The sequence below is a fragment of the Engystomops pustulosus genome, chromosome 7 (assembly GCF_040894005.1).
Source record: "Engystomops pustulosus chromosome 7, aEngPut4.maternal, whole genome shotgun sequence".
Classification (NCBI taxonomy): Eukaryota; Metazoa; Chordata; class Amphibia; order Anura; family Leptodactylidae; genus Engystomops; species Engystomops pustulosus.
The window spans coordinates 142,524,829-142,552,807 of NC_092417.1; the positions used below are offsets into that span (position 1 = coordinate 142,524,829).

General features: G+C 43.7%; 1 protein-coding gene across 6 annotated transcripts in view; it reads right to left on the reverse strand.

Annotated features, from left to right (window-relative positions):
- Positions 1-27,979, reverse strand: part of SYT7 (synaptotagmin 7) — a 298,312-nt gene that overhangs the window by 62,785 nt on the left and 207,548 nt on the right. For all 6 annotated transcript variants that reach the window (XM_072118060.1, XM_072118059.1, XM_072118061.1 and 3 more), the window contains one exon: positions 3,766-3,901. In XM_072118060.1, the coding sequence (XP_071974161.1) occupies positions 3,766-3,901 (136 nt within the window). The remainder of the gene's footprint in view (positions 1-3,765; positions 3,902-27,979) is intronic.

Genomic DNA, 27,979 nt, shown 5'->3' on the forward strand with positions numbered 1-27,979 from the left:
TCACTCTGTATATAATACTATACTGTATAGGTAATACAGTATACATACAAGGGGCCAGATGTATCACTTTTCTGCACGTAAGTGTAATAGTTGCACTTAAATTCTGGCGCACTGTTGCGCCCGAATAATCACAAGCTACAACCATCTGTGATAAGTTAAGTTCCTGCCTCTTATTAATCACTTTACTTTAACACAGTTTAGGCGCAATTTTGGCGCAGTTTAGGCACAATGTTAGACGATCACAATGTGATCGTCCTACAAGCTCCTCTCTGCTTCTCTCCCACATCCCTGAATGAAGATAACAATCACAGCAGAGCCCAGGAATGTGACACCCAGCACCCAGTGATCTCCTCAGCAGTGGCTTCTCCTGGAGGGGATCCCCAAGTTCTGATCTCTCGCTGCCCCCCCCCACCCCTGTAATTCTGCCCAGTATCCTCTTTAGATACCAGTGGGGTCATCCTGCTACACGGTGGACATTTCTCTGTAGTATCTGCAAACTTCTCTCCTCTTCTGCTCTGAGCTGAGGCTTCAGCAGATTGTTAGGAAATAGAAGGTCATGAACTGTAAATATAGGCTGCAGTGTCTGAATTAGGGTGCGAGCATACCGCCGTGTGCTGGAGAGGAGGAGGTGACCTCCATAGGAAATAGTGGCGTACGGCAGCACACCACGGAAAAGATAGAGCACTTCCTGGTGTGCGTACCGCCTCCGAGTGGCCATTGCCGTCTATGGGGACGTATATGTGGCCACCTTCGGGCTGGAGTGTTTTTACGCCTGTTTTTGCGCCTTAATGAAAAGTCGCAAAAGATGAATATCATTAGGCGCAGCAAAACATCTGTATTGGTAGGACAAATGAGGGAAACATGGCTGCGCAGTTAGTTTGCCGTTTAGTCGCAAAAACGGTGGGTCGACATGAAAACAAGTGATTAATCTGGCCCAAGGTTCTTTAAGTTTGTTCTTTAATATTTTCCCACCAAAGAAGTTAGGATAGGGATACTTATGGGTACTTACTGGTATTTATTGTTTTAATACCTAAAGAAATTCTAAACTTTTTCGAAAAATAAAAATAATACTTCGGTTTACAGAGCTGGGAAAACTGTAGTTTTTGTGGGATGAGCTGTAATGTATGCCACTTTGGAAATTGTATGTTTTTTTAACACTTTTAATTCTATTTTTTCTGTTACAGTGTTCACCGTATTGGATGATTTTGAGCAGATATGGCCAAGGTGATACCTTACATGTTTATCATTTTGTTTTTTATTGTTACATACTTTCTAGTTAAAGGGGGGATTTTTCATATTTCTTTTAACTTTTACAACTTTTTTCTAATTTAATTTTTTAATTTAAACTTCTTTCATTTAATTTTTTTTACAGTTTTTTAAAGTCGCCTAAAGGGGAGTTGATCCTTAAGGGGTCTGATTGCTCATAGAATAAACTGCAACAAAATACAGTAGCAGTCTTCTATATTAGTATGGGGTGTTTGATTCCATGACTTTCCAAAAACATACACAGGATAGTAATGAGTGTCTCTACTCGGATATCTGCGTTAATGAGAAAGGCCAATGTATTTCTATTATCCATTGTTATATATTTTTTATGATTTGAATGTGTAAAGAAATTCAAAGATTTACAGTTTTTCTGTATTTCACTTAGCTAGCCCTTGAAGAATGCTACTTATGGGGATCTGGCACGTATGCTTTTCTGTGTGGCTGCTGGTAAAATGAATGCATTACGTTTTCCACTGCTTAAAGCAGCTTGGTTTGGATTTCACATCCCAGGGATATTTAATCTGTTTTATCAATGCAGCAGAAACACTATCTGCCATCCGTTGTTCTAGAAATAGCTTTATATCACAAAAAGATGGATTGTGTGTTATTGTCTAAAGCTTCCAGTTTCCCTTATGACTAATTACCACCTCCCCCACACTCCATTTCGATTTTGCTGACCACCAGAGATGAACAAATCTTTAAAAATTCTATGCAAATTGTTCTGATTTGTTGCAAATCTCTAATCTGGGGAATGCGCTCTACCATGAATATAGATGAGCAAATCTTTAACAAATTCTTCATTCATTTGTAAAATATTCAAACAATGATTTTACCAATTATACTGATATTTTACTCACTATGTTTAAGACTAGGAATCAATGGGAAAGCCAAACCTGATGACAAACTTGGCACCAGCAAGGGCCCGAAAATGTTGCCAGCTTGGCAGAAGATGCCATATTGGATTATGGTCTACCAGACATGACATCATTCAATTTTATCATATATTTATAGTGTTTGAATCCTTTTTTTTATATAAAGTAGTCCAAAATGCATACTGTAAATGCACTGACTGTGGGACAGTAAGTCAATAAACCAGAACTTTCAGCACTGACTTGTGGGTTCACATGAACATTTGTATTCCCAATGAAATCACAATTCTGGATTATCTTCTTGTATAACTATAGTATTCCCATGTCTGGAAAGTCTGGTTTACATACACATGCATCCTCCATCACCCCTCAGAGTTATGGAACAGTACTATTCTTATTACACACATATTATCCTGTATGCTTACCTTGTATTCTTTAAGTAGTTTTCTCAACCTCCTGTCTTGTCAACTTTTAAAATAACTTATTACAGATATTTTTTAAAATTTACTTTTTTCTTTTTGCTATTTTTGCTTTGTGCTATCTGAAATGGAGCCAAGAACAAATCAGCTCTGTGCACTTTGTTTCTCAGTGCTTATTGATCAACATAAATCTGGCACGGTGGTGACCGTCAAGGTGACCTCCATACTATTAGGACCTCTAGTAATCCAAGATTTCATAAGAAAGTGTAAATGTAAAGTGCAGGTGACAAAATGTAAAGGAAAGTACTCACCTTTCAAATTCTTTAGGTAATTCAGCTTTATGATGGTCCTCCAGGTTTCGGTTAACCCTGAGAGTAACCCGTAATGCATTATGGCAAGTGACAGCCAATCAATGGTCACAATGATCACATGCTGTGTGACCAAGTCTGCAGTAGCTGCAGTATTTATAGACAAGACTTGTGAAGGGAACATAAGTACACAGGACATCCTAGAAGCATGTGTATATTGTGGCTACATGTTGGGAACCCCATGTCCTGTATGAGTGTGCAGAGAACACCCAAAAACAAAGTGAATTTTATAGAACGTGCTAGATGTTGTGAGAGGGAGAAAGAACAGACAAAAATCCTCAAGTATTACAAAACTTAAAGCAAACTTATTAAGGTAGATCCGATGGCAGGTTCCTCTAATATAGAATAGTATAGCCCTTTTTAGGGCTAATTCTTTCGTGGCCCAGAACTTTTATAAATGTTAATTCTCACAATATGCAAATTTCCTAAAGAGGCTAATGGGGCGTGGAGTAGCCGGAACTGAGGCTACACGGCGCGGCTACTCCACGCCCCAGTATCCTCTTGCGTTCCACCTACCAATGCATCTTCAGCGTACAGCTACGAGGAACTGCGTGCACTTGTCTGCGAAGCAAGAAACATGGCGCATGGCGCCGGATTAATGAAAAAGATAGGACATGTTCGCCTGGGTATGGAACGGTATGGTGCCGCATGTGTGCGGACCCGTACTGCTCCATGTAGCACTGTGCACCCATTGCCGGCCCATGGGGGACGTATATACATATACGGCTGTGTGAATGCAGCCTAAGGCTTAGCCACTAATATGTGCGAAAAAAAACTTCCTGAGATGTAAATCTGGAACTGAATCTGAGTATGTAAGAAAATGACAAGAACAACTGCACTCACCATGAGCATCTCACTGGTCAGGGAGTTCACAAGGTCTGACACTGAGGAGCGCTGGTCTGCTTTTTTATCACCTTCTTCTGGTTGCGCTTGTCCCGGCACCACCGTTGTATTTGTTGTTTTGGCACCTGCTGGTAATCTTAAAGAAGAGAAAAAAAGTTCACATGTTAAAAGTTGCACTGGAATTGCATGCCCCAGCCTGGGAAGTGGATTAATGGAAGCCAGTATCAGCCATTGATCCTGAGAGGGTATTGGAGTTCGCCCAAGTTGACCTTCGGCAGTAAACCAGTCAGTAAGCTATACATGCTGTGACATTTAGCAGATGTTTATTGAAAGCCTGGCCTTACCGCAGATCAGGGGCGGCATGAAATGAGTGATGGAGAATACATATACAAGGACATTTTATTTATCTCATTGGAAAGGGGGACGTGAATGAGGAGAATGTTTTGGATGAGTCTTTAATGTCTTAACATGAAGGCATTGTGTTATGTTTATAGTGAGGGTTCTCAGTAAATGTAAGAAAATGTATGTTCTATCTCTTTTTTTGTAGTCTGTCAAGGTTTGTTATGTCAGTCTTTGCCCTGGCAGTAGCACACACATGACTGACTGTCAGGGATTTTCTGATATACCAAACCCTGGAGGCTAAGTAGCTTTTCTGGATATGCTTGCATGCAAGCAACGGCCCTGTGCTGGCTATATCTATTGGGTTTATTAAGTCACATAGTTTAACATGGTTTTTGTTTCCGTATGTGAAATTGTAGGAGTCAGAAGGCTCAGCTGTTCAATGCGGCAGGTCAGATACCACAGTAGATCTGTACTGATGTATTACGTCTAGATTAAACCCACTGTGTTGTCTACATTTTCTGCTACAGTTTTTTAATGTTTTTTCCAGAACGTATCTTGAACTTTAGAACATGTAATATTAATATATGTAATGTAATATATTTTTTTAAAACTTTTTAATTTTTATAATTAAATGTTGAACAGCATCTGATATGTTTGGGGGAGTAATAAGGATAGGACACGTTCAATTTCATACTTCCATCCTTTTGTTTGCAGGATAGAAAAGTTATTAGCTTACTAACAGCGGCTTAATGGGAATCTGTCATTGAATTTTAGCCCCCATACAAATATAATGATCCTGTTGCTCTTCCTATACATAACCCAGACGTACTTTTTGATCCAATCTCCCAGTTCTGTATCTCCCCCCTCCCCGAAAATCTTTTTTTTTAAATACGCAGATTAGTCTGCAGTGCTATGTGGGAGATTATTAGAGGTGGATGCATACAGGCAGTCCCCGGATGATGTACAAGATAGGTTCTTTAGGTTTGTTTTGAAGTTAAATTTGTATGCAAGTCGGAACTGATATATTTTCTAATAAAATAATTTTTTTATCCCAGTTTCAATTTAATTTTCAAGTTTTTGTGCTGTCATTGGAACAAGTATTATCAATTACAGACACCTTACAGCTGATCATTGCAGCCTCAGACTAAAGTAACATCCAGAGAGCTTCACCAGTGGCCAGAGAGGTCTGTCGGAAGCTAGGGGTCATCTGTAAGTCAGGTTCTTAAGTTGGGAGTTCTATTTGTATTCTGAATGGGATAAGGAATTAAGCCATTACCAGGTACTATCCATGAACAAAAGGATTGTGCAGTGGAAACTATATCTTCCTCAATATCGGTGAATGGGGAGACCCTTGTACACGTTAGATGATTAGCTGTTTCTGCTGAAGTCGGCTATGGCTCATTAGTTTATCACAAATAACAATATTACTGTGGCGGGGAATTATATATGTCCTAGAATTTGTTGATTAATAATTTGCTTGTGACAAAGCTTGGTATTTCATAGCATGTATGTTCTTGGTGGAAAGGTCTACCACAAGGTGACACCTCGGTAACATTATTACACCTTCTTTAGGTTTCACAAGGAAAAGGGTCATATATATGTAGTTACATACATATATATGCACAGTCAAGAAAAAATTGTTTGTTGGAACAGTGAAATTGCTTGATTTTGAGTTGCAATTTGAGAAAGTCTTTTGGGTTCCAAAGTCCCCCTGAAAGGGAAAGAGTGAAGTGAGGGAGCAGAGGTTAGACACTGGTGAAAAGGTCAGCATAGACATCATTATTATAACAGGGACAGAAGCAGCAGACGCTGCATGCAGAGCAGTAGCACATTCAGAAAAGACCAGCTTATACAGTGAATACAGAAGAAGAGAAGAGACATGGGGTTACACAAAATTAGGATTCAGCACTGGTGAGTCACAAAGCCAGCGGCTAAAAGGATCTGTGCCCTGTTGAAAATCTAGGCGAATGAGAAAAGTTGGACGGAAGGTGGGGGTAGGGGTAAAAGCGGTGGGAATAAGGGGAGATGCACAGACAGCTGTGTGTGAAAGAGGTTAAAGTTAGTGAATAAAGTGTCCGGCGTGACACCGGTGAGGTAGAGAGCAGACAGGGAGAGAGCAGCAGACAAACATGTTAACATTGAATAAGCAACATTCAAGGCTGCAAAATAAGAGACAGATTTAATATGATGTGTATGTTACGGCAAGCACAACCCAAGCACAACCCTGACTACTCATTGCGTTATTAGAACTTGCCTTTCATAGAAGAGTGGGGTTTTGACATGTTCCTTCTCCAGGTTTGACGAATCTAGGCCAATGTTACAGAAATATCTATTGAGGGGTAGTTAAAGATGGTTATATGAAATGTGCTCCCCGGGAGTTTCTAGATTTACATTTGAGATGTGCAAACTAGGCCAGTCTGTGCGTTATCAGTGGTCTAGAGGGGCTTTGTAAGTACATTTAGATTTTTAGGGAGGGATTATCATTCGTGCCGCTATGAATAATAAATTAGCATTTGCAAAGCTGCTAGAATTGTAAGAAAAAAAACAGCAGAGAGAGTTGGTAATATCCCAATTATGGTGTCATACACAGAGCAGCGGGAGAATTAACTGGGAGAAATGCAGGGACAATAAAGCACACACGTGGCACGCACACACACGTATACACAACTGGACGCTTTGTCCTGTTTTGTGGTGGACACACACAAACTACCTCTGCATTCACTGTATTTCCACATCCATCCACCCGATTGTCTCTATCTGTATGTCTATGCACACATGAACATTGAAAATTGCAATTCCAATCCAGTGAATTTTCATTGCTATTATTAAACCTACTGATGTTTCAGGCACATGTGATTTTACCGGCTACAATGCAGAAAATCAACTGCAATCTAACATGATTGCAAAGATCTAGAAGCGCAATAATCATAAAGAACCAACTATCTACATAAGATAGCACAGTAGATTTCTAAAAATTTCGTATGGAGCACTGCTCACCCCTCCTCTCTCCATAGAAAACAGCGCACAAACGGGGAAAGATGGAGCCCAAGTAAGGCACCATACCTCTTCCGGGCCATTGTTGCCGTCTATGGGGACGTATATGTGGCCGTAGATTTGCGGCCGCATATTCATCCGCCCAGACGGTCGTGTGAATGAGGTCTAAAGAATACTTCCCTCTTAAACTAGGGTTGTATTGATTGTCATTGCAGCTTTTGGTCCCTGTGGATAGGCAGGTGAGCGATTTTTAAAGCCCTTCACAAAAAAGGACATATTTGTAGCAGAGCTTAAATTTATTGAAAGGGAATCTGTCAGCAGTTTTGACCATGCAAAGCTGCTGACAGTGTTGGGTATCTATGTTTTCATACCTTTGTATATGCTCTTAGTAGTGACAGGACTGTGAAACTCCTGCCAATGTTTCGGTTGGAGTTTGCAGCCTGAAGAGCTTTCTACTCTCTGTACTCTTTTGCTCCACAGCCCCTTCCCTCTGCTAATGGTAGGAGTTGTATCAGGATTTTGTTAGGATACTCAAAGCAGTCACTCAAACTAGAGTGAAGGTTCAAAAAGTAGTAAACTTCCCATGCTGAAAGAACTGCAGGACCTGCATACCGGGATTAACAGTTCACTTTTCACACCTCAGGGCCTCTAACTAGCACCGCTTGCAGTTTATTGTGGTCAAAACTGATGACAGATTCCTTTAACTACTTTTTTATGCCAATGAGTCTGGCTAGCATCATGGAATTAAGCATCATATAACACTGTACTTCTATCCCATCTATTTATAGTATTATGTATAGAGAGCAATGTCTCGATCAATGTTGTAGCATGTAACCGAATCGAGAAATCTATCAACCCTGTCCTATGTGTATTGGAATATATTTTACTACATGTAACTTTATACTATGTACACAACAATAATGCTTCATTCAAACATAGTGTCATAATAGGACTGAAATAAAGCCATAGATTGGGTATAGTAGGTCCCAACAGTTGAGTGATGCCGGGAAAATGGGGGCTGAGGATGTGGACCTTTATCGGAGCAAAAATGTTTCCTTTTCTAAGGATAGGAAAACAATATAAAAATCCCTTTTTACTGGGGTCTAAAAATATAGTCCTATGAAGCAATCTTGGGTCATTAAAAAATTTCCAAAAACCTGTTTTGGCTCTCGATCCAAAATCTGCAAAAAAATTCTACCATATCTGAACTTTGCTTTAGTTTTTCTTTGATCAGAATACTGTTCAAGACGTGTGAAGATCTCCTAAAATGCAAATCAAAACAGGAAGTGCTGTCATATGGAATTGTGGGGGATTTGAGCTCTGAAGCCTGAGCATTGTTAATTCAGCTGTAGGCTATAATACGTTATAAGCTTCCCCTCCCTCATTATTAGTTACAGTACAGCACATAAGTTAATAAAGCCGGTTACGCCCCAATGAACCGTGAGATGATACGCTCATGTATGTTATGTAGCATATGTGAATATGAAGGTTTCAGAATAAATCAGCATAACAGTACATCACAATGTAGAAAAAATGAACTCCATTAGAAATACAACCCTATGTTTGTTGCACTGTACTCGTAATTACTAGATGTAGTCGGCCATGCATGTCCTAATGATTTATATAGGCATATACATACAATGCTGTGGAATACTGTATTCCAACCACAAGGATTGGTCGTGAGCTATGTGCTACATAGTATTTATGGAGCGCAGCAGAATGGAATTACTAAACCCATGGTGGGCGCTCCGATAACAAGGCAGGGATATGAGGCTAATATATTGCCTCATAAATGCCAAATCCTTCATTAGCACCCCGCAGGTCTCAGTGATTGGTCGTCCCCCGCATACAAAACAATCTTTGTCTTTTTTTCTTCAAATGGGCATATATATAAGTATAGCTGGTTGAAATATATGTGTTTCACTATTATTCCCCAAGTTGTAATTACTACTACTATGACATATAGATACAAGCAGCCCTTAGAACTTAGGGTTAAAGTTACCTTTACATGCTGCATATTATGGACTGATTTGCCAGGCGGAATTTCTGTGTGGTCAATCTGCAGTACAATACAGAACCATTACAGTGTATAAACCCTGTGCACTTGTTGCAGGAAAAAGCATGTTGCGGCTTATGATGCCACACTGTGCAACACCTTAAAATGCCAAAAAAATATTGCTGCATTTTTTTTGGTAAGAATATGAAACAAAGGCATCTTATATGCAGTCTAAACATGTGCCAGATTTATTTTACCTGCCATCAGCGACTATAACAAACCCGTTGTACACAAGCAAGTTCGGTTCAAGAAATTCACTCTATGAACTCGCGGGATGAACCAGATTGAACCTTGAATCATTGAACTGAACTCTGTTCAGTGATTTCAAGTTCAATGCATGAAATTTTGCAAGTGTGTGTAATGAGTTCTTAGACCACTGCCATTCATGGGAAAAGGGCTTTAAAGGGGACCTGTCACCACCTTTTTCCCAAATATATAAAGTGACAGGTTCCCATAGGGCCCTTTTAATTAAATGCCACCCCTCTTTTAGCTAAAAAGTTATTTCCCTCAAATTCCTTTATAATCAACTGTGTAATCTTACCTGGCATACAGCAAGGTTCCAGCAGGAAGTCAGAGGGTGATGTCCTTTTATTCTTACTCACTTCTACTTCTTCCCATGTCTACTTCTCACCATTCAGCACTTCATGTCATGTGACCATGGTGATGTCATCTAAGGTTCTTTATCAACTAATATTTGCAAAATATACCCCATGTATGCATCTGATCACATGAAATCACAGCATGCCTCCATAGATGAATGGGGAGGAGTGGAAGTCCTTGGAGGCTGCTGTGATTTCATGTGATCATACTTAGGGCAGATGGTAAATGTTAGTAGTAAATGTTAAGGTTGCATATGAAAGAAAATTTTAGGGGGTAAAGGACCTTAGATGACATCACCCCAGTCACTTGACATGAAGTGCTGAATGTTGAAAATGGGGCATGAGGAGGAGTAGAAGTGAGTGAGGATGGGAGGACGCCCCCCTTTGACTCACTGCTGATGCCAGGTAAGATAACAAAGTTGATTTTATGAGGATGTGAGGAAAACAATTTTAAGCTAAAAGAAGGGTGGCATTTAGTTAATTGGGCTCAATGTGAACCTGTCCCTAGCTGTTTTTGTGAAATATGTGCTGACAGGTTTCCTTTAATTTGGCAAATATTAGCACTGTTAATAAAGTTACCACTAACAATTAGAATGTTGTAGTCAATAAGCGCTAATATTTGGAGGTTGTCCTGTGTGATATGTCCTCTGTTTGGTAAAATTGTAATTATTTCTTTCTCTTTGACTAACTAAACTGTAAGTGGTGACTGAGAGACTGTGGACAATAAGTGGGATGCCCAGAACAGTGCTTGCCTCACATGGCTCTTTTCTATGGCTATATTTACACATAAACGAGATTAAGGACAATGTAATTACTGGACACTCCTAGCACACAAATTAAGGAGACACGACCATCTCTGAAAGCCAAATACTGTTATCTCACAACTGTTGTGCTTAGTAAATTGGACAGCAGTCCGCATCCCGCCATCCCAGACAACCCCCTTGGGCTGTGCACATGTATCCTTTCTCAGTTAGAAATGGCTAAAAAAAAAATTACAGTTTACCTCAGTGGATTTCTGCTGACGAACATGTTCACATTGTCTCCCGGGCCTTGAACGGCAGCTGCTGAATGCTATCAGGCTTTCTGTACAGAAAAGCAGCTCCCAGCCTTCTCCGTATTGCCAATGGGCCTTTTTACTCAACTCGTAAAAGTCTAAAGCACAGCGATTGTCTGGTATGAAGGGGCCATGAAATCAATATATGACACAGGTTCAAGTCAGATATTCCGCTGCCGGCTCACTCATGCATAGGAAAGTCCATGGCTAATATCAGTTATTAAAACAAGCGTAGGCAACCTGTGACTGCTGCTAAACTGCACGCCCCTGTAGCTGGCAGCGCATATTATAGCGTGCACAACAGCTGGAGATAGAAAGCTTCTGGCAATAGCGGACATGATAGCAAAAGCGAAGAAGAGATTGCCTAGGACCACTGTTATAACTCAAGGTCAGATAATCAAGGTCATCCTTAGATGAAACAATACAGTAGAATATCTTGGATATGATTCTGGTCCAATCAATACAATAGAAGTCTACTCTTGTTCTAGACCTCATCTACAGTGTTGTTTTATATATATGTGTTTAGGCTACAGGGTTGTAAGATTAGACGCCATATCAAATAAAGATATCATAGCTATGAAGTCTTGAAGAACAAAAGCTGCCCATATACCCCTGCCTGGTGGATAGCAATCCTATAAGTCAATATCTGACCCTTAAACTGGCCTCAAAACACAATATACTGAATCAGTGTCTCAGACATGCAGCTTTTTTAGTATTTAAGGCTTTTCTCAGTGAAGAGCCAGGGCATTTGTTCACTAAATTAACAAATACCTGTGTAGCTCTAGAAAAGTCCTAATTTTCTCTTGCGGAGAATCACAGTTGAAGTAGATAGTCTTCTGGGTCAGGCAATGCTTACTGCAAAAAAGGGGAATACTAATTCTCATCCAGGAAGAATAAAATTACATAGACCTTTTGCTTAGCCTTGTAGTTCTATCTGCTCCATCTCCTTCAGTCAACTGGTAGACCAAATCCCCTTCCAATTTCTCCTGAAGCTCAATACTGTTAAGAGCACAACCCGCAACAACTTGTCATCTTTGTGACTTATTAATAACATCATGGGGCACATTTACAAAGGGTCTGTCGGACGCATTTCCGTCGGGTTTCGCAAATTTTTCAGTTTTGCACTGAAATGCCTCGGGTTTACGGATTGTGGCACATCGGCGCCGGCTTGCATGCAACACAAATCGGGGGCGTGGACGTCAGACAAACAGCAGAATTTAAAGGGAACCTACCACCACAAATCTACCTATAAAGGTAGATCGGGTGGTAGGTGGATCAATGGGACGTGAGGATAGCCCTTTTAAGGGCTAATCCTCACGTCCCCGCACTTTTTTAGTAACTTTTATTAGCCTTGTATGCAAATTTTGTTATGCGGCTGCTGGGCCTGCTGTTCTGCTGAGCTGCGTGCCGAAGATGGTGAATAGGAGGGGAAAAGAGGCTACCGGGGCGTGTAGTAGCCGTGCCATGTAACCTCAGATGCGGCTACTCCACGCCCAAGTAGCTGCATAACAAAATTTGCATACAAGGCTAATAAAAGTTACTAAAAAAGTGCGGGGACGTGAGGATTAGCCCTTAAAAGGGCTATCCTCGCATCCCATTGATCCACCTACCACCCGATCTACCTTTATAGGTAGATTTGTGGTGGTAGGTTCCCTTTAAAAACCAAATTATGTCGCAAGATCAGCACTCACATTTTCAGAGCAGGATTGAAATACAAGCCCTACACCGAAAACCAGCCCTACTTACAAACGGCTATATCTTCTGAACTGTGGCACCTAGACAAACAGTTCTGGGGACATTGTAAAAAAGAGAATCTTCTGTTCAATATCAGGAATGGAGATATCTACTGTTAAAGGACATCTACCATCAGTTATACATCTACCATCATGTCCTACTAAGAGGTTCCTCAGAAATGAAGTCCTGCCTTGTCCTACCACAGTACATAGAGCAGGTGATGGGCGAGAATTGTAGCAGAACGGGGGGAATAAATTAAAAGACAAGACGCTCTGAGGCACTCGGGGGATGTAGACTGAGCGTCCTAGACAAAGTAGCATAATTTTTATAACTCTATATTGCCGCATATAGAGTTGTAATAAAAGAACTCCTAAAAAACAACATTCCCCAAAAACTTCTTAGTCGGGCACGTCTACCATTAAAGTTATAGTTGGAGTGTAATTTTCATATACAGCTCCCCACTCCCGATTATATAGTGGATATCTCTGTGTCTGTAGCACCTAAAAATACAACAAGACATTATTAAAGGGCAGATTATCCTCTATAAAATGACATCAGTATTGTGCTTCAGAAAATATCACTGTTTGAATTGTGCCCCTGACTGTCATCCGAAAGCAGCATGGAAGAGGAGGAGGAGGAGAGAGCTGCAGAGAAGAAGGAGCTGATAGATGCACTGCTACAAGCAGCTACATGGACAAGAGGGTCTCATATAAGGAGAGTGCTAATGCTGGACAAATTGTGGGCAATGATTCTAAAGGTACAAGAAAACAAGTCACAAGAAAATCACAATCTCAATTCTACTACCATTCTCTCATCTCCCACGAGTTACTTCACATAACATTGTTATACTTATCTTCAATTATCTGCTATTATTTACATGGAGCACCGGGAGAAAGAGCAGTGGAGTAATCTACATTCCCAGCACCTGCTGTCTCTAATGCTGTCGGCAGCATACCCTCACCAGGGACTGTCCGAATACCTCTAATATGCTTCTCCGTAGCCTGTCCTTAAATTATGCTGACGTTACCAGGTAAAGCAGAAGGCAATGAATTTCCAGATTGTGAACGGAGCAATTCAGGTGGTAGGAGCACATTAAGGTATTGCTGATCATGCAAATTTCAAACATCAACCTGCAATTTAACACAAAGCCATCATTTAAGGTTTACGCTCCACTGAAAAGGGTCATGTTTTCCTTTTAAAATTTGCTGTTTTCTGCTTTCCATCTGCTGTTAATAAGCTAAAATGATGTGAAAAAAAACCCCAAAACAAAACAAAAACCTAAGGTGGAAGGAAATTTATTTCCAAGACCTGGATGGAGACATACGGTTTACAAGGAAAAATGCAATATCCCTCTATATAGTGCACCAGACCCATCACACAGGCACATTATTGGGGAAGTTATTGGAACCTATGAAAATGTATTGGTAAATGCTCACTAAAGTCAATGAAAGCTGAAATGCAGTGACTCAGCTTGGCCACTGCACAGGGAATGGAGCTGTGGAGCTTCTTGCTCTGTTCTCTGTGTAAGCTCCAGCATTGATGGCTGCTTAGTGGAGCCACATACTGTATAATGAAGGACACAAACCCATGAGTTTGTGGAACTGTGGATAGCTATACTAGTTAAATCAGGCTGGTCTACATTGCGTACACATACACAAACTATATGTCTTCAATCCAGGCCAAATGAGACACTACTCTCCAGCTCTATTCTCTTCATTTTAGCTAGCTGCTATACCAGGCACGACCTCTGAGCACTTACGGAGCTGTTCCTTGAAAAATCTACTTTAATATCTATGCCCTCACAGCGAATAACAGTCCACTGTGTTCCTACTCCACTAATGTCTCAAATGTGGTCAGCCTGAACCTAGGTGAATGGAAATTTGAAGAATTTCTAGCTTCTATCATAGCTATCTAGCTTTATCATATATGGACACAATGGGGGTCATTCACTAAGGGCCCGATTCGCGGTTTCCCGACGTGTTACACGAATATTTCCGATTTGCGACGATTTTCCCTGAATTGCTCCGGGATTTTTGCACACGCGAACGGATTGTGGCGCATCGGCGCTGGCATGCACGCGACAGAAATCGGAGGCGTGGCCGAAGGAAAACCCGACGGATTCGGAAAAAAAAAAGAAAAAAAAAAGACTCGCACTTACCTTCACTCGGCCCGGCTTGGTGACGATCAGCACATTCCGGGGAATTTCAGCGCAGCAGCGCCACCTGGTGGACGACAGAGGAACTGCCTTAGTGAATCCCGTCCGGACCCGAATCCACCGCAGAGAACGCGCTGCTGGATCGCGAATGGACCGGGTAAGTAAATCTGCCCCAATGTCCTATTTTCCTTTTTAGTCATAGATAGTGTAACCACTGCTGCAGTAATGTCTCTTAGGGTGGTTCCACATTGGCGTTGGTTCTGCACTTCTGTTGTGTTTTGTCTACGTTGTATCTCCGTTTCGCTTCCATGTTGTCTCCCCGTCAACCCCACGAAAAACTTGAAGATTTAACATTGCTTTGAAAACATAACACCTGGTTTCTCAACCTCATCAGTAAAAAAATGACATTTCAGTTTTTTTTTGCGGACCTATAAACATCTATTGCCCTCTGTTATCCGCATCGGTGAAAAAAGCAGAACATGTGACAACGGATCTGTGAAAAAATAAGCCAATGTGAAAACACCCACAATGGCTGTGTGAGACATCCGTGGAGATCTCTGAACCACGGATGTGTAAAACAACGCCAATGTGAAAGAGCCCTTAGCGTTCTGAAACAATAGATTTCATGTTGCTTTCATCTGCACCGGGCTCATATTTTATTATTTCATCGTGCCGAGGCACAGAAACCCTGGGAACCCTGCAGGTCATTGGTGTCACTGCGATCTCAATATGGATAATTAGGATGTAGCTACAGGAATGTATATGGATTCCATGATCTTCTGCATCAAATCCCTAAATCACATAAAGGATTGGAGTAAAAGGGTTACAGCTTTACCATAATCCTTTGACGCTTCATGCAGAAAATCTCCCGGGATTACAAGCAGGTTTGGTCAACCATGCACATTAATAAGCAATTAGCAGTAGAGCTGCAAATAGAATTTAACTCATCCTTGGGAACAGAAACTCTAAGGTTTAATGTAAAGGAAACCTATAGAAAGCACTAAAATCTGCAAATATTACAAGGCCAGTGATTATACGCTAGCTATAAGAGATCACAATTACAAGTATATGCATTAGATATGTTCTAGCACACAGGCGCTAAATCGTGTGCCATGTGTAGTCAGAGGGTTAGATGCCAAGATGGCCGTCACTGAGAATTCATTGTAGAATGAAAGGTAGAAAGATCTAGATGAAGGTTTACTGCTGCATTCTTTGGAAAAAGGAGAGGCTTCATGGTTAGTGCCGGCGCCAGCACTATGCATACCTGGGCAAGTGCCGGGGCCCAGAGCTGCTTGGGGGGCCCACATAAGGCTGTACATAAGGAATCCATGGGGGTTTGGGGGCCTGTATCTAATGAAATCAGAGGGGCTTATATATAGAATAACCATGATTAGAGATGAGCGAACACTAAAATGCTCGGGTACTCGTTATTCGAGACGAACTTTTCCCGATGCTCGAGTGCTCGTCTCGAATAACGAACCCCATTGAAGTCAATGGGAGACTCGAGCATTTTTCAAGGGGACCAAGGCTCTGCACAGGGAAGCTTGGCCAAACACCTGGGAACCTCAGAAAAGGATGGAAACACCACGGAAATGGACGGGAAACAGCAGGGGCAGCATGCATGGATGCCTCTGAGGCTGCTTAAACGCACCATTATGCCAAAATTATGGGCAACAGCATGGCCATGACAGAGTGACAGAATGAAGCTAGATAGCATCTAAAACATCCAATAATTGACCCTGACACTATAGGGGACGGCATGCAGAGGCAGCGGCAGCAGCGGCAGGCTAGAGAGTGGCATGGCGACATACTCTAAATGGACTCAGGCTTCAAACCAATGGGTGGCAGAGAGGAACCAAAGGAGGTGAGCAAGAAGTGCTCAAATAATATCGGTACATGATAAAAGTTTGCCAGTATATTTTGTGGATTACACAGCAGGGTGGCGACAAAGTTAACATGGAAGCCATGAAAACAACCCAAAATTCTGCCTGACACAGCTCGTTTGATAAGGGGACCATGTATGGAGGCAGTGAACTAGTAGTAGATTAAAGGTGCTGCAGTTAAAACTATGTTAGTTGGATCTTGGCATGGAGCTGGCGCTCCGCTGCCAGACGAGCTTTCGCCAATCCAAGCCCCTGTCTCTAGGCTACTCCCCAAACAGCACTTTTGTATAAGATCAAGTGTAGTAGCGTTCTTATAAGTTTAGGATATGCCGGGTGAGGGGAATGTAAACAGATGCGCAAGAAGCGCATGATGCGCATGGAGCTGGCGCTCCGCTGCCAGGCGAGCTTTCGCAAATCCAAGCCCCTGTCTCTAGGCTACTCCCCAAACAGCACTTTTGTATAAGATCAAGTGTAGTAGCGTTCTTATAAGTTTAGGATATGCCGGGTGAGGGGAATGTAAACAGATGCGCAAGAAGCGCTGAAATAATATCCCTAAATGGTCAAAGTTTGCAAGTATATTTTGTGGATTACACAGCAGGGTGGCGACAAAGTTAACAACTTTGATGTGGAATGCCCTGTAATAGCTCTTGGGCGGTGTGCCTTTTATCGCCTAGGCTCAGCAGTTTCAGCACCGCCTGCTGTCGCTTAGCGACGGCACTGCTGCTGTGCCTAGAGCTACCGACTGATGGCGCCATGCCCACGGATGGTAATTCGGAGGAGGAGGAGGTGGAGGAGGGGTGGGAGGAGGTATAGTAGGCCTTTGAGACCTGGACCGAGGTAGGCCCCGCAATTCTCTGCGTCGGCAGTATATGACCAGCCCCAGGGTCAGACTCGGTCCCAGCCTGCACCAAGTTAAGTGTAGTAGCGTTCTTATAAGTTTGGGATATGGCGGGTTAGGGGAATGTAAACAGATGCGCAAGAAGCGCATGATGCGCATGGAGCTGGCGTTCCGCTGCCAGGCGAGCTTTCGCCAATCCAAGCCCCTGTCTCTAGGCTACTCCCCAAACAGCACTTCTAAGAACCTTTTGTATAAGATCAAGTGTAGTAGCGTTCTTATAAGTTTAGGATATGCCGGGTGAGGGGAATGTAAACAGATGCGCAAGAAGCGCTGAAATAATATCCCTAAATGGTAAAAGTTTGCCAGTATATTTTGTGGATAACACAGCAGGGTGGCGACAAAGTTAACAACTTTGATGTGGAATCCATGAAAACAACCCAAATTTCTGCCTGACACACCTCGTTTGATAAAGGGACGATGTATGGAGGCAGCTATATGGACGACTTTTGGAGGTAGCAATGGAGACAACGTGTGGAGGCTGCTATGGAGACAATTTAATTTGGATAGTGCCTGTATGTGGCAGTCCCAAACATTTTTCAAACCAGAGGAGCAGGTAGGTGGCCCTCCAGTAAAATGGAATAGATTGAGTGCCTGTATGTGGCAGTCCCAAAAATTCTTCAAACCAGAGGAGCAGGTAGGTGGCCCTCCAGTAAAATGGAATAGATTGAGTGCCTGTATGTGGCAGTCCCAAAAATTGTTCAAACCAGAGGAGCAGGTAGGTGGCCCTCCAGTAAAATGGAATAGATTGAGTGCCTGTATGTGGCAGTCCCAAAAATTCTTCAAACCAGAGGAGCAGGTAGGTGGCCCTCCAGTAAAATGGAATAGATTGAGTGCCTGTATGTGGCAGTCCCAAAAATTCTTCAAACCAGAGGAGCAGGTAGGTGGCCCTCCAGTAAAATGGAATAGATTGAGTGCCTGTATGTGGCAGTCCCAAAAATTCTTCAAACCAGAGGAGCAGGTAGGTGGCCCTCCAGTAAAATGGAATAGATTGAGTGCCTGTATGTGGCAGTCCCAAAAATTGTTCAAACCAGAGGACCGGGTAGGTGGCCCTCCAGAAAAATGGAATAGATTGAGTGCCTGTATGTGGCACTCACAAAAATTGTTTCAAACAGAGGACCGGGTAGGTGGCCCTCCAGAAAAATTAAATGCATGAAGTACTATAGCAAGAGCCAGTGGGCCCTGTCAAAAAATAGCCATTTTCCTCTGCTTTACTGTACAAAGAGGAGGAGAAGGAGGAAAATGAGGAGGAGGAGGAGGAGTGGATCAATTATTCAGGTTGAGCTTCCTTCACCTGGTGGAGATTGGAAATTCTGAGAAATCCAGCCTTTATTCATTTTAATAAGCGTCAGCCTGTCAGCGCTGTCAGTCGACAGGCGTGTACGCTTATCGGTGATGATGCCACCAGCTGCACTGAAAACCCGCTCGGACAAGACGCTAGCGGCAGGGCAGGCAAGAACCTCCAAGGCGTACAGCGCCAGTTCGTGCCACATGTCCAGCTTTGAAACCCAGTAGTTGTAGGGAGCTGTGTGATCATTTAGGACGATGGTATGGTCAGCTACGTACTCCCTCACCATCTTTCTGTAAAGATCAGCCCTACTCTGCCGAGACTGGGGACAGGTGACAGTGTCTTGCTGGGGTGACATAAAGCTGGCAAAAGCCTTGTAAAGCGTACCCTTGCCAGTGCTGGACAAGCTGCCTGCTCGCCTACTCTCCCTCGCTACTTGTCCCGCAGAACTACGCACTCTGCCGCTAGCGCTGTCAGAAGGGAAATACTGTTTCAGCTTGTGCACCAGGGCCTGCTGGTATTCATGCATTCTCACACTCCTTTCCTCTGCAGGGATGAGAGTGGCAAGATTTTGCTTGTACCGTGGGTCCAGGAGAGTGAACACCCAGTAATCGGTGCTGGAATAAATTCTTTGAACGCGAGGGTCACGGGATAGGCAGCCTAGCATGAAATCTGCCATATGCGCCAGAGTACCAACGCGTAAGAATTCACTCCCCTCACTGGCCTGACTGTCCATTTCCTCCTCCTCCAACTCCTCCAACTCCTCTTCTTCTGCCCATACACGCTGAACAGTGAAGGACTCAACAATGGTCCCCTCTTGTGTCTCGCCAACATTCTCCTCCTCTTCCTCCTCATCCTCCTCCACCTCCACCTCCTCCGATATGCGCTGAGAAACAGACCTCAGGGTGCTTTGGCTATCAACAAGGGAATATTCTTCCCCCGTCTCTTGTGACGAGCGCAAAGCTTCCGACTTCATGCTGACCAGAGAGTTTTTCAACAGGCCAAGCAGCGGGATGGTGAGGCTGATGATGGCGGCATCGCCACTGACCATCTGTGTTGACTCCTCAAAGTTACTCAGCACCTGACAGATATCAGACATCCACGTCCACTCCTCATTGTAGACTTGAGGAAGCTGACTGACCTGACTACCAGTTCTGGTGGAAGTTGACATCTGGCAGTCTACAATCGCTCTGCGCTGCTGGTAAACTCTGGATAACATGGTCAGTGTTGAATTCCACCTCGTGGGCACGTCGCACAACAGTCGGTGAGCGGGCAGTTGGAGGCGGCGCTGCGCTGCCCTGAGAGTGGCAGCATCTGGGCTGGACTTCCTGAAATGCGCACAGATGCGGCGCACCTTCGTGAGCAAATCAGACAGATTGGGGTATGTCTTGAGGAAACGCTGCACTATCAGATTTAACACATGGGCCAGGCATGGCACATGTGTCAGTCTGCCGAGTTGCAGAGCCGCCACCAGGTTACGGCCGTTGTCACACACAACCATTCCCGGCTTGAGGTTCAGCGGTGCCAGCCACAGATCAGTCTGCGCCGTGATGCCCTGTAATAGCTCTTGGGCGGTGTGCCTTTTGTCGCCTAGGCTCAGCAGTTTGAGCACCGCCTGCTGTCGCTTAGCGACTGCACTGCTGCTGTGCCTAGAGCTACCGACTGATGGCGCCGTGCCCACGGATGGTAGTTCGGAGGAGGAGGTGGAGGAGGGGTGGGAGGAGGAGGAGGCATAGTAGGCCTGAAACACCTGGACCGAGGTAGGCCCCGCAATCCTCGGCGTCGGCAGTATATGAGCAGCCCCAGGGTCAGACTCGGTCCCAGCCTCCACCAAGTTAACCCAATGTGCCGTCAGCGATATATAGTGGCCCTGCCCGGCAGCACTCGTCCACGTGTCCGTGGTCAGGTGGACCTTGTCAGAAACGGCGTTGGTCAGGGCACGGATGATGTTGTCTGACACGTGCTGGTGCAGGGCTGGGACGGCACATCGGGAAAAGTAGTGGCGGCTGGGGACCGAATACCGAGGGGCGGCCGCCGCCATGAGGTTGCGAAAGGCCTCGGTCTCTACTAGCCTATAGGGCAGCATCTCCAGGCTAAGCAATCTGGAGATGTGCACATTAAGGGCTTGGGCGTGCGGGTGGGTTGCACTATATTTGCGTTTCCGCTCCAGCGTCTGGGGTATGGAGAGCTGAACGCTGGTGGATGCTGTGGAGGATCGTGGAGGCGACGATGGGGTTTTTGTGGCAGGGTCCTGGGCAGGGGGCTGACTAGCAGCTGACACAGGGGAAGGAGCAGTGGTGTGCACGGCCGGAGGTGAACGGGCTTGTTGCCACTGAGTGGGGTGCTTAGCATTCATATGCCTGCGCATACTGGTGGTAGTTAAGCTAGTAGTGGTGGAACCCCTGCTGAGCCTGGTTTGGCAAATGTTGCACACCACAGTCCGTCGGTCATCCGGTGTTTCCTTAAAGAACCTCCACACTTCTGAAGATCTAGCCCTCGCCGCAAGAGCCCTCACCACGGGAGCTTCACTAGTTGACAGTGGCGCTGATGCACCAGCTCTGGCCCTGCCTCTCCGTCTGGCCCCACCACTGCCTCTTCCAACCTGTTCAGGTCGAGGACTCTCCTCCGTCTCAGAAGCACTGTGTTCACCCGGCCTCTCAACCCAGCTTGGGTCTGTCACCTCATCATCCTCCGATCCCTCAGTCTGCTCCCCCCTCGGACTTCCTGCCCTGACAACAACTTCCCCACTGTCTGACAACCGTGTCTCCTCATCGTCGGACACCTCTTTACACACTTCCACTACGTCAAGAAGGTCATCATCACCCACAGACTGTGACTGGTGGAAAACCTGGGCATCGGAAAATTGCTCAGCAGCAACCGGACAAGTGGTTTGTGACTGTGGGAAGGGTCCAGAAAACAGTTCCTCAGAGTATGCCGGTTCAAATGGCAAATTTTCCTGGGAGGGGGCAGACTGGGGGGGAGGAGGCTGAGGTGCAGGAGCTGGAGGAGTGGGGATTTCGGTGACATGGGTGGACTGCGTGGAAGACTGACTGGTGGTGGACAAATTGCTCGAAGCATTGTCAGCAATCCACGACATCACCTGTTCGCACTGTTCTGGCCTCAACAGTGCTCTACCACGAGTCCCAGTAACTTCAGACATGAACCTAGGGAGTGTAGCTCTGCGGCGTTCCCCTGCTCCCTCATCAGCAGGTGGTGTCTCACCCCGCCCAGGACCACGGCCTCTGACCCCTGCAGTAGTTGGACGCCCACGTCCCCGCCCTCGTCCTCTACCCCTAGCCCTGGGGTTAAACATTTTTAAAATGAGAGTTATAACTTTTTTTTTTTTTTTCCTTTTTTTTTTTTTTTTTGTGTTTTTTTGTGTTTTTTGTTTTTTTTGTGTTTTTTGTTTTTTTTTGAGTTTTTAGAACCAAACAATCCTATCCTATTGCTATGGCTATTTTCTAGCCAAGTATCAAAGGAAGCACACTACTATGCCAGATGAGATGACACTGAGTTATTGCCTAATAGAAATCCAACCCCTACTGAATTTTGCCACTTCAGCCTTTGCTATGGATATGTGCGCCACTAAGCGCAGAACACAGCGGTCGCAAGTCTCACTACAAATTGCTCAGAATTGGCAAGTACATGCACTGCAGAAACTACAGCCACCAGCAGATCAACCAGAAATCAAATATATAGAACGCTACTGTAGGCTTCAAGAAGCTATTTGTATTCTCCTATGGCTATTTTCTAGCCAAGTATCAAAGGAAGCACACTACTATGCCAGATGAGATGACACTGAGTTATTGCCTAATAGAAATCCAACCCCTACTGAATTTTCCCACTTCAGCCTTTGCTATGGATATGTGCGCCACTAAGCGCAGAACACAGCGGTCGCAAGTCTCACTACAAATTGCTCAGAATTGGCAAGTACATGCACTGCAGAAACTAAAGCCACCAGCAGATCAACCAGAAATCAAATATATAGAACGCTACTGTAGGCTTCAAGAAGCTATTTGCATTCTCCTATGGCTATTTTCTAGCCAAGTATCAAAGGAAGCACACTACTATGCCAGATGAGATGACACTGAGTTATTGCCTAATAGAAATCCAACCCCTACTGAATTTTCCCACTTCAGCCTTTGCTATGGATATGTGCGCCACTAAGCGCAGAACACAGCGGTCGCAAGTCTCACTACAAATTGCTCAGAATTGGCAAGTACATGCACTGCAGAAACTAAAGCCACCAGCAGATCAACCAGAAATCAAATATATAGAACGCTACTGTAGGCTTCAAGAAGCTATTTGTATTCTCCTATGGCTATTTTCTAGCCAAGTATCAAAGGAAGCACACTACTATGCCAGATGAGATGACACTGAGTTAGTGCCTAATAGAAATCCAACCCCTACTGAATTTTCCCACTTCAGCCTTTGCTATGGATATGTGCGCCACTAAGCGCAGAACACAGCGGTCGCAAGTCTCACTACAAATTGCTCAGAATTGGCAAGTACATGCACTGCAGAAACTACAGCCACCAGCAGATCAACCAGAAATCAAATATATAGAACGCTACTGTAGGCTTCAAGAAGCTATTTGTATTCTCCTATGGCTATTTTCTAGCCAAGTATCAAAGGAAGCACACTACTATGCCAGATGAGATGACACTGAGTTATTGCCTAATAGAAATCCAACCCCTACTGAATTTTCCCACTTCAGCCTTTGCTATGGATATGTGCGCCACTAAGCGCAGAACACAGCGGTCGCAAGTCTCACTACAAATTGCTCAGAATTGGCAAGTACATGCACTGCAGAAACTAAAGCCACCAGCAGATCAACCAGAAATCAAATATATAGAACGCTACTGTAGGCTTCAAGAAGCTATTTGTATTCTCCTATGGCTATTTTCTAGCCAAGTATCAAAGGAAGCACACTACTATGCCAGATGAGATGACACTGAGTTATTGCCTAATAGAAATCCAACCCCTACTGAATTTTCCCACTTCAGCCTTTGCTATGGATATGTGCGCCACTAAGCGCAGAACACAGCGGTCGCAAGTCTCACTACAAATTGCTCAGAATTGGCAAGTACATGCACTGCAGAAACTAAAGCCACCAGCAGATCAACCAGAAATCAAATATATAGAACGCTACTGTAGGCTTCAAGAAGCTATTTGTATTCTCCTATGGCTATTTTCTAGCCAAGTATCAAAGGAAGCACACTACTATGCCAGATGAGATGACACTGAGTTAGTGCCTAATAGAAATCCAACCCCTACTGAATTTTCCCACTTCAGCCTTTGCTATGGATATGTGCGCCACTAAGCGCAGAACACAGCGGTCGCAAGTCTCACTACAAATTGCTCAGAATTGGCAAGTACATGCACTGCAGAAACTACAGCCACCAGCAGATCAACCAGAAATCAAATATATAGAACGCTACTGTAGGCTTCAAGAAGCTATTTGTATTCTCCTATGGCTATTTTCTAGCCAAGTATCAAAGGAAGCACACTACTATGCCAGATGAGATGACACTGAGTTAGTGCCTAATAGAAATCCAACCCCTACTGAATTTTCCCACTTCAGCCTTTGCTATGGATATGTGCGCCACTAAGCGCAGAACACAGTGGTCGCAAGTCTCACTACAAATTGCTCAGAATTGGCAAGTACATGCACTGCAGAAACTAAAGCCACCAGCAGATCAACCAGAAATCAAATATATAGAACGCTACTGTAGGCTTCAAGAAGCTGTTTGTATTCTCCTATGGCTATTTTCTAGCCAAGTATCAAAGGAAGCACACTACTATGCCAGATGAGATGACACTGAGTTAGTGCCTAATAGAAATCCAACCCCTACTGAATTTTCCCACTTCAGCCTTTGCTATGGATATGTGCGCCACTAAGCGCAGAACACAGCGGTCGCAAGTCTTACTACAAATTGCTCAGAATTGGCAAGTACATGCACTGCAGAAACTAAAGCCACCAGCAGATCAACCAGAAATCAAATATATAGAACGCTACTGTAGGCTTCAAGAAGCTGTTTGTATTCTCCTATGGCTATTTTCTAGCCAAGTATCAAAGGAAGCACACTACTATGCCAGATGAGATGACACTGAGTTATTGCCTAATAGAAATCCAACCCCTACTGAATTTTCCCACTTCGGTCTTTGCTATGGATATGTGTGCCACTAAGAGCTAAACACAACGGTAGCAAGTCCCCCTGCTAATTCCTCACAAAATGGTAAAAGATGCAAATTAAAATAAAAAAAGTAGAACGTTATTGTAGCCCTAAGAAGGGCTGTTGGGTTCTTTGAGAATCACTCCTGCCTAACAGTAAGCTAATAGAACACCCTAACGCTTTCCCTGACCAGCAGCAGCTCTCTCCCTAGCGGCATCCAGAGACAGAATGATCCGAGCAGCGCGGCCAGCGGCTAGTCTATCCCAGGGTCACCTGATCTGGCCAGCCAACCACTGCTATCGACGTGTAAGGGTACCACGTCATGCTGGGTGGAGTGCAGAGTCTCCTGGCTTGTGATTGGCTCTGTTTCTGGCCGCCAAAAAGCAAAACGGCGGGAGCTGCCATTTTCTCGAGCGGGCGAAGTATTCGTCCGAGCAACGAGCAGTTTCGAGTACCCTAATGCTCGACCGAGCATCAAGCTCGGACGAGCATGTTCGCTCATCTCTAACCATGATTGTTTGGGATGATAAAATAGGAAATATTTTAGTTTTCGTTTTTGAATTTTTAATGCCACCACGTGAGTTCACTGCACAGTGGCTGACAGAGGCTCTGTCGCCCAGGGGCCTACTGAAACTTGGAGCCGACCCTGTTCATGGTGGTATATTTCACTCCTGAAGAAATTAGAGTTAAGTCAATTTACACTAACAGGGTGGTACCTGATGGAGTGACATTGGCTACAACTCGGAGTGCTCCAAGTGGATTGAAACATAAGAGATTACACTAGACAATTTGAGCAGTTGTAATAAGTAATTTGTGTTTCCACCCAAGTACATTGGATTGTAAAATTGTCTTTGCTTACTCTGGCCTGTGTGCCAGACTATTATTGTTGGGATGCGAGTCGATATAAACTCTCAGATTCTAGTCAGTGCTATATGTTTCTAACATGCTTAGGCTACATTCACACTGCCGTATGGGGGACGTATATACCATAGACAGCAATAGGCGCCGTAAGGGAGCCGGGAGCAAGATAGGACATGTCTATCTTTCCCCTTAATACGGCACCGTGCACCATGCATTGCTATGGAGAGGGGCGGTGGTAAGCAGTGCTCACCCCCCAAGGCATGACTTTTGTTGTCTGTTTTTGTCTGTTGTACAAAATTGAAAATAAAAAGATTAATTGGTAGAAAGTGATGAAAATCTTTGCAAAACCCGTTGTACGCAAGATTTTGGTAGCGGTAATGTGTAATTTAAGGTCTCTTGCCCACAAAAAGCATTCATGTCCGAGTTATGTCCCAGTGCTTTTGGACATAACTGTGACACACTGTCCGTTATGAGAAAATCGCAACATCCACTATTATGCGAGTCGCCCGTGAATCTTTCCCATTGAAGTCAATGGGTGTGTGGAAAAACAGAACTTGTATATAATCCTAGTGTGGTATGTTGCTAGAAGATGTTGAAAAAAGAGGTAGTATCTCAGAGATGGGAAAATCGATTAAGAGAATTATTATGACATTAGGAGTTAAAAAACGGACAGTCCATAAGCAGAAAGAGATTGGATGATTTCCACTGACAAAAGGTAGCATTTTACAGTAGGTTCGTGGCCAACTGGCCTTAAACCATATTTTCGTATTGGCAGAGTGAGGAAATACCTATGTTTCATATGTCAAATTGTAACAAAAATTTTGTCTAAAATTATTTTAAAAAGAGAGGGAAATAATAGGCTTTATGGATCTAACGATCCCACAGGGTCATACACGCAGTAGATGAATGTCAGCCAGACCCAATGATTGAGGTGGGTTCTGATGCATATGAGCTCCTCCCAGCTTTCAGTGAATGGCCTATGGGGGGGGGGGAGAGGATCAGGCAACTGGATTTTAAATGTCCGATCCTCACTTCTCTCATAAGATAAAATATTAGGTATAAGTGTTATGTTTATGGCCAGCTTTATATGAGTGATGATGGATGACTAATTCTGGATAATAAGTCTAGGGAATCCTATGTGGAGTGAATTAGATTCTAGCATTAATGTAGTTACAGCCACGTGCACCTCGGCTAGTGAGAATAATAAAGACTTGTTCTGTTTTTTGCGGCACATGTATGTGGCTGTGGAATCCAATAGCTTGTGTATAAACCCATAGAAGTGAAAGGGGACTTGTGATAGTGGCCCGAACACGTCCCCCTTCCCCCCCCCCCCCCAAAAAAAAGCTTTGTGTGCATAAAGGGTAAATGAGTGAGAAAAAAGATAAGAGATGCAACATCTTGACATCGCGATATTTGGCATTTGACACATAGGAAAAACTCTAGAGTAAGTGTAAGAAAAAACTATAGAGATATCAAGTAAAACTCTATTAAGGAAAAAAAAGCCATAGTGACAAAAAAAATTAAAAATTTCCCCCAAAGGTGTACATAGCTTTTCAGGTGCATCCCCAATCCCAAATGTTATGTACAAACCCAGTGGTGAGTTTCTATGAACACCAGCAAGTTGATTTTGGTCCTTGCGACGGTCCGTAGTCAAAGACACTTAGCGGCCATTGGTAGAAGAGTATACTAAAAGTACATTGGACATGTATTTTCATTCCTCTGACCTCACTCCCGAGGTGAGTTTTTGTTCCGATCCATTGAGGTTTTTAATATGTTATGTGTATCTGTATAACATGCCTTTCAACCTTCTATTTTATTGGGCTCTTTTGAGCTTGTATTATGTTCCCGTACAGCTCCTATGTAAAGATATTAATGATTTATAGGTAAAACATGTAAATTATATATGATTTAAAAAGTAGAAAAGATAGAAAAGACAAGCGGCACTCACCCAAGTACTCTTTGTTTATTTACATCTCGTATGGCAGGGAGATATGACAGGACATAACTCACGGCAACGGGCTGTTTTGCACACTCCTGCGCTTTGTCGAGCCGTATGAGTGCGTGAAACGGCCCGTTGCTGTGAGTTATGTCTTGTCATACCTCCCTGTCATACGAGATGTAAATAAAGGAAGAGTACTTGGGTGAGTGCCGCTTGTCTTTTCTATCTTTTCTACTTT